The 11,659-nt window shown below is 49.7% G+C and overlaps 1 protein-coding gene across 1 annotated transcript in view; it reads right to left on the bottom strand.

The window, feature by feature from the left end:
• LOC106809976 overlaps positions 1-11,301 on the bottom strand; it is a 17,309-nt gene extending 6,008 nt beyond the window's left edge. The window contains exons 1-4 of the mRNA XM_014813216.1: positions 10,911-11,301; positions 8,568-10,390; positions 939-1,101; positions 285-453 (exon numbers count right to left, since the gene is read on the bottom strand). Of these exons, the coding sequence (XP_014668702.1) occupies positions 285-453; positions 939-1,101; positions 8,568-10,390; positions 10,911-11,301 (2,546 nt within the window). The remainder of the gene's footprint in view (positions 1-284; positions 454-938; positions 1,102-8,567; positions 10,391-10,910) is intronic.
• Positions 11,302-11,659: the final 358 nt, after the last annotated feature.

The following is an 11,659-nucleotide window of genomic DNA, read 5'->3' as shown; positions in this document are numbered from 1 at the left end:
GCAATGTGAAAGAACACACACCTGGCAAGCTTGTGCAATGTGAGAGAACACACACCTGGCAAGCTTGTGCAATGTGAAAGAACACACACCTGGCAAGCCTATGCAATGTGAGAGAACACACACCTGGCAAGCTTGTGCAATGTGAAAGAACACACACCTGGCAAGCTTGTGCAATGTGAAAGAACACACATCTAGCACACTAACGTGAGCGCAAGAGTGATTGAGACGACACATAACTCGCACAATCGCACGCAGCGAGCGTGCGAGACAGAGACGACACGTACCTCGCGTACTCATGCGGCGTGAGCACGTAGCACTTGTCCTCGATGCAGGCAACGTTGTTCTCATCCTGGTGCTTGCTGGCGAACAGCTCTGCCGCGACGCAGGTGGGCAGGTTCGTCAGCTCCGTGTGCTCAGGTCGGTAGTACCACAGCAAACCCATCATTATTTCACCTGACAACACAACACACACACACACCTCAGCAGCACATATCACAGATGCACCTCACAGACGCACATCACAGATGTGTTGCGATAGCTAGTGATGTCCGTCGGGGATTTCATGATTTTAAAATATATTAAAATATATAATATAAGATTTTATGTCCTATATTTATTTTTATTATTATTGTATTTATTTATATTTTAGGTCCAATATTTAAGCCTATGGGTGATTACACGCAGTAGACTAAGGGAAATTGGGAATCTGCGAGTGTGTGGCTCAGCTCACCTACGGGAAAAAAACCCACTGCTAAAAGTCGCATTTTGGTTTTAATATTTTTCCTCTTAATTCTATTAAATTTCTTTATTTTAACCGCTGCCTTTAATTTTCACGCCCGTGGCTCAGCTTCGTGAGGATTGTTCTCGGCGCATTGAACGCCTAACTTAATTATTTATTATTATAATACTTTAATTATTTAACATTTTTCACGGCTCACCGTCGTCGGGATTCTCGTAGAAAGCTGATATCTTCGCGACGAACGGAAGGTCCTTCTTTCGGAAGCCGGAGCGCAGTAGCACGCAGTCTCGCACCCTGATGACGTCTCCCTCCTCATGCCGGATCGCCTCATAGCACTGCCGCAGCCGCGTCGGCGCGTCGTTCTGCAACGTCGTTAGCGCCGCATTAATTAACATCGTTAGCATCGCTAATTAACATCGTTAGCATCGTTAATTAACGAGCGCCACATTTTACGCGTTTTGATATTTTGAGCGCGTTTCTATGTTTTTATTTACTTTGTGTTTTACTTTTTTTTTTATGTTTTGACTTTTATTTACTATTACTTTTTTGACTTTCTTTGCCAATCTCTACTTTTATATATACCTTATACTTATACTTATCCCTATACTTTTCCCTATACTTATCCCTATACTTTTATATATACCTTGGTTATAAATAACGTGGTACGCATCGTTTTTTAACATATTTAATAGTTCACTGAAATAAATCGTTGAGCCAACCAAGTGTGGCAGGCCAACCCTAAAGGGATACGCACCTGTACATACACGCACACGCATGCACTCACGCACGCACATACGCACGCCAGCACACGCAGGGCACAGCAACGCAGCACATGCACGGCAGAGTCTAAACAGAATGTTACTCTGGCTTACAGTGCGTTAGGGCAGCGTCATAATGGCTCATAAAGAAGCTATATATTTCATTTCGTAATGCCAACTGCGATCCAGAAAGACGCGACTAATTCATAAAGGATCATGTGAGAGGAGGGCGATAGTATATATCGCATGATATTTCACCACTCAAAAAGCGTGGCTACAGCGCGTTTCATCGCATGTCTATAGCAAACGTGGACCTCTAATTCAGGACAAGCATGAGAACCAGGTTGAGATGTTTTTTGGAGAAATATTTCATTGAATTCTCATTTTCTATGAACCATTGTCACCGGTTTCGGCACGCATGAGAATAGTGGTTAAAACACTTTACATTACATAGATACCAAGCCGCGATATTTATCCTGAGTTTCGCGTCACTTCTGTCTGAAATTCGAGCGTACTTTCCCCTGACTTTATATTGAGTAAAATTAAAAATGGTTCATGTTGCAAGTATAAAGTTTTTTATAGGCCTTCCCACATTTTTATTAGTTATTTACATCGGTCTCAGAACGACGCAAAATGAAACCAAAACCAGGAAATCCGCGAATCTGCGGAAAATTCTCATGGGCCTGAATCATGAGATAATGCTACAGGCAGCCATACAGGGAACAAACCAAATGAAAGCAGTTATTGAAAGACGTGCATTTGCAGCTGCTGCACTGGCAAAGACACTTAACGTAACACAGTGCTGGCAGAGCGAGCTGGCTCATCTGAGGTCTGTTGTCTAGTCTCACGTTATAAACGTAACATTTGCAGTCGTGGCGTAGTGACACCTTTGTTAGGCGCAGATATGGCAGATACGCAGTTGCGTTACACATCATTTAGCAAAGCTATCCCTCTTTTTTGTTATTGGGCAGAGAGAGGCAGCGAGGCAGAGAGGGGGGCGAGAGAAAAGAGAGATGAGAGGCACGCGAGCGAGAGGAGAGAGACGGGAGAGAGTCAGTCAGACTAAATTGTTTATAAACAAATACACCCACGCAAGGGCGAGCTACTGTATCAGTTACATCACGATTGAAATGTATATTCTTGATTTCGCGCGCGCGTCCAAACTTTCGAAGGGGGGGGGTGGGGGGAAGAATGGCGGCGAGAGGTAAGGGTAGACGCACGTATTAGCAGATTTCTTTGCAGATGTCGGGGAGGATCAAGACACATTGGTACACTGACAGTCAACGCATGCGGCTCTGCAGCCAGCATGCTCGCACCATACTCCCCGACATTGCACTACTACTGTAAACGTTGACGAGAGCACCCTGGCCAAGGACAGTACAAAACTGGCAAATTTTCATTGGTAGGTTTGAACGATTCATTGTGCAATTACTTATCCTCAAGATTGATTAAACTGAAGTTTAAGAAAAGTTAATTCTTTTCTGGGCACTTTTGAGAGCAATATATCACTTTGGCCTATCCTGGCGGGAGCATTCCTTCTCACTCTGTTCAGCATAGATGCAAGGCTTGCCGCTTAACTTTTTTCTTCATGTGGGCCGGCCGACACACATCTCAGGGCCACTTGAGTAATGAGATTCAGTGTGGCCAATGGATTTTCAGGTTGGCCGCGTTGGCTAGCATTTATATAAATAATTTATTGTATTCTAACTATGGTAATAGTGTTTTGGCAGAATAATCGCAATAGGCATAACTAGATTAACGACAAGCAACAAAGAGAAGAACAAACCCTGACTGAGTTAAAATAAGTTTCCAATATTAAAAAGCTTAACAAATCCTTCTGGGGCCAGGTATCTTTATTAAGTAGCAGACACTCATGTCATCTAAGATTGTCAATCAAACGTCCTTCAATCATTCTAATGTTCAGTGTGACTGTCCATCTGAACGCTTCTGATGAATCGAGAAAATCAAGTGTTCTGTACCAATGGGGTCAGATCGCATCAGTTAGTCATGGGGTCGTCAGCTGGCTGGTCTATTTTGTACAACTGCGCCTACACCCCTCCCCCCTACACGCGGCTCTCTGTCTCTACAAGTGCATCTTCCCCTAACACCCCTCCCCCCTACACAACGCTCCCTGTCTCTAGCAGTGTGAACATTTAATACACCCTCCCCCTAATCTACCTTCAAAACATCACCCTCTCTGTTTCTACCATGTAGTCATCACCTACACCGCCTTCCCCGAAGTGGCCTACACCCCTCTCCTGTCTCTACAGGTGTGTATCATGCACCTTACACTTCCTGCCCTGAGTCGCTAAGCAGTGTATAATGCCTACCACCCCCTCCCGACCCATAACACCCTCTCTGTCTCTCACAGTGATAAATCAATCGTTCCTACACCCCTCGCCCTACACCGCTCTCTGTCTGCTACGTGTATCGCCATCCCTACTACCCTCCCTGTCTCTACAGTATATTGTGCATGGCCCTACAACCCTCCTGTTCTGCTACCAGCGGATTATGCAACTCCGCTACACTCCCTGCTCCCACCTCAACCTTCAATCGAAACGATCCACGCACAAAAACGATAATATGACCTCCACGCAAAACATCCAAACCTCATACTAAGCACAGCCCATTGTAATCAGAAAAACTTAAAGCCCCACGGATGGAAAAAATCAAGACCGGTATCACCCAACAACCCCACCATCAGTCCAACAGCTGACACGCTATCCCAACAAACACTCAAAAAGAGAACAAAGATTCCATAAAAAAATCCAGCATCACGCCCAACAACCAAACCATCAACCAACAGACTCAAATCCCAAAAAACATTCCAGGACTCCCCTCCCTGTCTCGTAGCAGTGTATCAATCCCGTACACGCCCCTCCCCCCCCTAACACCTCCCTGTCTCTACAGTGTATCATCCCTAGACCCTACGGCCACTGCACTCTCCTGTCTCTACAGTGATCATCGCGCTAACAGCATACCAACGACTCCGATCTCTAAACTCCACAATCCGGTCCGTCCGCGATATGGACTCCGTTCTCCTATCGAGTACTCCTACGACGCATCGCGGTACCCGCCGTCGGGTCCGCCAACGCCTGCTGCCATCCGTGATCTCGGTCACCCCCGTCAAAGAGCGCGTGTCGAGAGTCAAGGGTCAGGTCACGGCCGCGACCTATACTCTGGACTACGCCAAGGAGCACATGGAACTGGACTGCGCTAGCCGCGGTACTCCCACCCTCTCCTCCTAAACCCTCCTCTGTCTCTACAGTGTATGCATCCTATACACTTCTCCCTACCTACACCCTTCCTGTCGCTACACCCGTATCATCCGTGACACCCCTCCTAAACATACCAATCTCTGTGTATGTACTCCACTTGTCTTGAACTCGTGAGAAATGTTCGAACGCACACACGTGCAACGACACCCACAGCTGATGGGTAGCCGAAGATTGGGCAGGTGCCTTACTATTTTGATTAGGCCAAGTAAAAGCATTGTTCTTTGCGATTGACATTCTCAGAATCTGGGCTTCAGTAGAACCACACGTACACACACACGCGCGGCGCACGCGCACATGCACACACACACGACACACACACACACGCGCGCGCGCCGTAGCAACACGCACACGCGCACGCGCATACGCATATGGACACACGCACACGTACACACACCACTTGGCAATCAGCAGAGCGTAATCGAGCTTGCGTAATCAATGCGTGTAACGTGTCACAAGATCTTGTGTGAGATGTCCGGACGCGTAGCCTAGCGCTCCTCGACCGGTTTCCGCGTAGCCACGGCCTTATTTTTATTGGTGCCAGGCGGGCCACCAACCGACAGTTTCAGGTGGCCCGACGCCGTTTCAGTGGCCATTGGCACCGCGGGCCACCGTTTTAAAGTCGCGAGCCCCTGTAGACTAAGATGGCATGCATACTGCATCGTATTACGTAGACTGGTACCCGGTCCCCACCCTCTCGGCTTAGTTACTCGATGGGGCGAGTAATCGAGGTGGGAGCGAGTACCAGTCTACGTTTAGGCCCCATGCTGTGATACTATGCACTGATAGTCCTATCAGCCACGCTATCAGGCCACCCACCTGCGAGGTAGTACTATTTATAGTTGGCCTTAATCAAAACAGACGTTTGCGTAAGTGCTATTGACATTGTATTCCAACGTACAAGAATCTCATATAGAGAATGAAGTTCAATATATGATTTAAGGCGCGTAAACGTTGTTGCAAGTAAGTTTTGCATGCAGAATTTCACTGTGAAATTTAAGTCTTCCACGATCACACAAGTACCAATCAAACACAGTTCAGTCCTTTGTTAACAGTCAAGCAAATCCATGTTTAAACTCCTCTTGAGGGCAAAAGGGTTATCAGACACTTCACTCTTCGCACGTCACTGGAAAAGCACATTTGATGGTCCTTTCAATAAAGCCATAAAAATGGTAGGTAACCGGCTGAAACAAAAAAGTTTTTCAATCGCTCGGTCAGACCAACGTCCTCAGAAAATGTCTAAAATCTGCCCTGTGACCCATTGACCTTTGACCTCCAATTTCGGCACAGGGATGGCTTTTCCTACCTATGATGCTATACCACCAACTATCACGAGCCTAGGTCGAGCCGTTTAGATTTGTGGCGCAATTCTGGCACTTCCTCCCCTATACCTTAAGTTAGGAGGAAAGTTCCCCCTTCTTTTACACCTGCTTGACCTTTGACCCCCAGCTTCGACATCCCAACTCGTTTTCGGATTACCCCCCCCCCGAATATCGTGACCGTACGTCGAGCGGCTTAAGATTTGTGCCCAACTGTTGACGCACGGACGGACGGACGGACGGACGGACGATCATGCGATTCTACAAGCTGCACCTGACTACGTCAGATGAGCTAAAAACCTGTAACAAAAGCTGTAGCATACACAAGCCAAAATTCTCTGAAGGTTAGGTTAATGAACGGCACACGAATGCGCTCATTTTGACGAAGATGAACGATAGACTGCCGCCAGTTTCAGATCCTAAAAATGCTTAGGAAACATGATCTGTGATGAACATTAGCAATACTTGGATCTTTCCAGAAGGGTCACATCATCAAATAAAAATAAATAAAATAAAAAAATGCGCATCGAAATGCTCTGCGGGCAAAGGCTCTGAAAGCAAGTCTTAATGAAAGTGTCCATGACACTGTAGCTCACCAAAAAAAAGACACAAATGAGTGAGTGAGAAGAAGTCAGTTTTAATTGAGCAACCATCGACGTACATTATAGAAACGAAGAACTCCCATAATATACTCTTGATAATTATATGTGTAATTTTTTATGTGAAAATAAATGTTTGAGATGTGAAAGTCTGAGATGTGGGTGAGTGATGGCGTTACACCTAAATGATCGCCATTTAACATTTTTTATAATATTCAGATTTAGGCACTGGCTAACAGCGGAGCTCCGATGTGTACACGTGTAAGATTGAGAGGATACGCTTATTACACGTAGCTGCTATATACCATGTGACAATGGTGTTTCCCTGCCCATAACACAACTTTTGTCAAAGTTATATTGGTTGCATGGAAGTGTTTACTTCGTATGAGTTTTTCTAGGCGGTAGCACACGGTTGCCATTCTGTATATCGCAATAATTTATCACAAAATGAATCACAATTTGTGACAGTAGATGGCGCTATACCCGCTTTGATGTTTCTTAAGCGATGGCGTTCGAAATAAAAGGTTATGCTACGTTCCGACATGTTTTGTAAAACTTTACTCTAATATAGACGTTTTATCGCAGAGTGGAGAGGAAATACCAATTTTGCATTAAAGATATTGTCAATGAAATCTTGTAAACGACCCAGACGAGTGTGACCCCACAGACTGTTATCTGCGTGTCTATAAAAATAATGCTATATAATTGCCAAACCTACCTATTTGCATAATATTTTTTAAATATCAAACCCCTGGCCCATACCAAAAATGAGCAAAATCCCTTAAACTGAACTGACTAATGGCAATTCCCTTTTTTGCCAAAAATATCCGTGGCTCGAAAGTACGTCGACTGGCGTGCTCCAAAATAGGACGTTCAATATGGGAGCATAGCAGTAACAACTATACCCAATTTCAAACACGTGGGTCACACGGTTCCTGAGTTATCGTTGACCGTAGCCAAATGTTGACGGAAGGACGAACGGACGGACGTACGACGGACGACGACCCATGGCAATAGCTCATCTTGGCGATGTCAAGGTGAGCTAAAAACGCGATTTCAATCCAATCCGCATTCCGTGCAACGCACACGCACCTGTCGCGGTATGCGCCCGGATTCAAAGTGCCGGTCATAACATCAAATTGTCCAGGTTTTTTGGATTTTTAACTAGTTAACCTACCTTTTACTAGTTTTACCTGATAAGCAACAATCTTATCAGGTAAGAATTTGACGATACATTTAGTCCCGTTAGTACTTACTTTTACTGTAAAAAATGGCAACAAAATCTTTTATATATAAATATACACCATAGAAAATTCGTGACGTAGTCAATTTGAAAATGCGATTTCAACCCAATCCGCGTTCCGTGCAACGCAAATGCACCTGTCTCGGTATGCGCCCGGATTCAAAGCGCCGGTGCTACACCGTGATTTAAATTGACTATGTCACAAATTTTCTATGGTGTATTTTGTAAAAAAAAATGCAATTTTTACATTAAAAGTAAAAACTAGCGGGACTAAACCCGTTTAACGTATCGTCAAATTGTTACCCGATAAGAATGTTTCTCAACTAGTTAAAAATCCAAAAAACCTGGACAATTTGATATTATGATCCTGACATTAATTGCTTGCTATAGGCTATGTATGAATCACGAGTATATGTTTACATTGAACAATATAGTAAAATAGGAAGTATAATGCAGCAATTTAACCATAAAAAGTGAACAGAATTACTTATATTTTGTGAAAAAGCGACAGGAAGTATAATGCAGCAATTTAACCATAAAAAGTGAACAGAATTACTTACATTTTGTGAAAAAGTGGAAATATTTTTTTTACTTTTACTATTAACGGTGACGTAATCACTTTAATGTGACTCACCTGGTGGTAGACTGGCTTCTCCGCCGAAGGCCCGTCGAATTCCCAGCCGACGCTGAGCTTGCGTCGTCCGACGCCGCCGCCGCGCTTCGCATCCTGAGCATCTGGCGCGTGCGTCCGACTGCGCTCGCCGCCGCCGCCGTCCGTTCTCGGCCTCCGCTCGCCACCCTTCGTCACCGCCGGACTCACGCTCTTCCTCTCGTTGCCGCCGCCTCCGCCGCTGCCGTTTGTCTGATGCAACCTCTGCTTGCCTACCTGCCGCACCAGCGCCCGCTGGTCAGCGTCCGCCCGCGTCCCGTCGACCTTCGACCTCTTGACGCCCGACGGTGTCGTCGACCGCGACTTGGCGGCGCCCTCTGTCGCCGCCCGCGAGCCACGCCCGCCCGCGTCGGGCTTGCAGGTGGCGCCACCACCGCCGATGCACGCCGTCTCGCACGGCGACTTCCTCGTCTTCGACCGCGGCGGCGACCTTGACCCCGACCTTGACCCCGAACCCGCCGCCGGCCTTGCGGTGGACCGGCCGGCCGCGCACAGCTGCCTGGACTTGCCACGCTTCTCCGCGCTCGGATTCGCTGGCCAGTCGGACTTGCTACAGCCCTTCATACGCTTCTCTGTGCTCGCTGGATTCGCCGGCCTCGCGCCGCCGCGCCTGCAGGCAGACGACTGACCGGCGGACTTGCCGCCTTGCCGCAGCTCCGCCGACACTCGGCCTGTCTTGTCCACCTGAACGACCATCGGCAACGGGAGGCACGGCGCGGAGGACGCCGACACCACCAGCGTTCTCTTGTTGTCGGCAACAACGGCGGCGGCGTGCGCCGACGCCACCAGCGTTCGCTTGTCGTCGTCGTCGGCGGTGAGTTTGCGGTGCGCGTCGTCGTTGCCGTTCTTGCATCGCGGCTCGATCGCGCGGCCGTGCACATCGTTCCTGCCCGGGAAGACCTTCCTCCTCCGCGGACCTTCCCGCGCATCCCGGTCCTTATCCGAAGTCTCGTCGCCCTCCCGTGTGCTACCCGACCTCCCGTCTCGCCGTCGCTCATCGCCCGACCCCCCGTCTCTGGCTCGCGTCTCGCTCGACCCTCCGTCTCTGGCTCGCGTCTCGCTCGACCCTCCGTCTCGCGCTCGCGTCTCACACGACCCTCCGTCTCGCGCTCGTGTATCGCTCGACCCCCCGTCTCGCGCCCGCCCCTCGGCGGACGAGCGGCTGGGCAACTTGCACCCAAGGTAGAGGGCGCCGCCGCCGCCTCCGCTGCTGCCAACGGTCTTACACAGGCCATGCACCGCCGGGAGAGGATGCGGCTCCTCCTTGATGTCTAGGCGCTCCTCGATGGCCAGGCTCCTCCTCTCCCCTTCCTCCTTCTCCGTGCCACCGGGGCTTCCTCTGTCCCGCCGCTCGCGCTTCAGCACGATCTCGCAGCCCTCCTCCTCCTTCTCCGCACCGCCGGGATTTCCTCTCTCACGCCGCTCTCTCTTCAGCACGATCTCGCAGTCCTCCTCCTCTTTCTCCGCACCACCGGGATTTCCTCTTTCACGCCGCTCTTTCTTCAGCACGATCTCGCAGTCCTCCCCCTCCTTCTCCGCACCGCCAGGATTTCCTCTCTCACGCCGCTCTCTCTTCAGCACGATCTCGCAGCCCTCCGCACGCCTCTTGCCGGAGTACAGGTCAGCAGCTGCGCTGATAAACGCGGCACGCCTGTGCCCCGCGTGCACAGCAGGGGGCGCCTGCAGCTCCGTCTTGTCCGACTGCGGAATTCTCATGGCGACGGGCTTCGGTAGCACGCACGTGTCCGTGAACGTCTGTATCATCGGGCCGGCGGGCTGGTAGAAGCCTGCAAAAGAGACGAGGAGTTAATTGGGTAATTAACGAGAGGAGTCAAAGGGATACTTTCCCCAAGAATTTGCAGGTTATGATAGTAAGTGCATAAATAATAGCATATACCTAGAAATTTCTATAATCGCGCATTCACGTTTGTCGTAAAACAACAGTAAATGTCGAAATCTTTTCATTTTGACCTGGAAACGAGAGCAGTTGACGAAAAGACATGTTACATTAAATGTTAAATCACTACGGGCTTACATGTAAGTGCATCCCTACTTAGGTAGGTTACTTGAACCGCACGGACCACCTATGCACATTTACACGCCATACTCGTCTTTTCGAGTACACGAATGCACGCGCGAAAAGTATGAGAAGCAGAGTAAGCAACGTGGCTGTCGAAACCGCTCAGACTTAGGTAGATTACTTATATACAGTGCGAGCCATTGTACCTACACGAGTAGTAGTTGAGTACTAGTTATCTAAGTAGAGTAACTACTTAGGTAGTTTACTTAAACACGCGACGTACTTACACGAGTACTCGTCGTGTGGGAACGGCACGCCGGGCGGTGCACCGTACGCGTGATGATGCGGCGGCACAGCCGAGAACGCGCTACCGTAGGCGCCGCGATGCAGCAGCAGCGGGTTGATGCGCGACGCGTACGCGCACGCGTCGCAGCGGCACATCGGCGGAAACATCGCCGACCCGCCGGCGGCCACGTAGCCGCCAATGACGGCCGAGCGCGCAGCCGCGTACTCGATCTTCACCCCCGCCTCGCCCGCCGCCGCCGGCCGCCGCCTGCCGCCACGCTTCCCCCGCCGTCCCGCCTCGAGCAGAGGATGCCGGCGTCGCGACGAGGACACAGAGAGGCGGCGGCGGCGTCTCGAAGAAGGTGTGTGCGGCGGCGCGAGGGAAGTCGTCATCGTCGTTGTCAACCGCGCCGGCAGTCAAGCCGCCCGCCGACGGAAAATCCGCCGATCGATCGCCGTGCCGACCCACGGCGAAAGCGCCCATCGCGTCAGCACGTAAGGTTAAGGGTCAAGGTCACGCCGCCGGCAAGGATTCGAAGAAACGTGCGGCGGCGGCGGGTAAAGCGATAAAGTCTAAAGCGGTGGCGCGGCCGTGCATCGACGCCGCGCGTAAAAAACTGAAGAACGCGCAGAAAAAGACGAAGTCGGCGGCGACGCGGACGACCCGGGACTCGCGCGAGGCGCCGGCCGCGCCCGAGACCGAGCCGCTAATCGACGCGAGGCTGTGCAAGCGCATGGCGAGTCTCAACGC

Source organism: Priapulus caudatus, unplaced genomic scaffold, assembly GCF_000485595.1.
Source record: "Priapulus caudatus unplaced genomic scaffold, Priapulus_caudatus-5.0.1 Scaffold401, whole genome shotgun sequence".
NCBI classification, from domain to species: Eukaryota; Metazoa; Priapulida; class Priapulimorpha; order Priapulimorphida; family Priapulidae; genus Priapulus; species Priapulus caudatus.
This window is presented reverse-complemented; position numbering and strand designations above follow the sequence as displayed.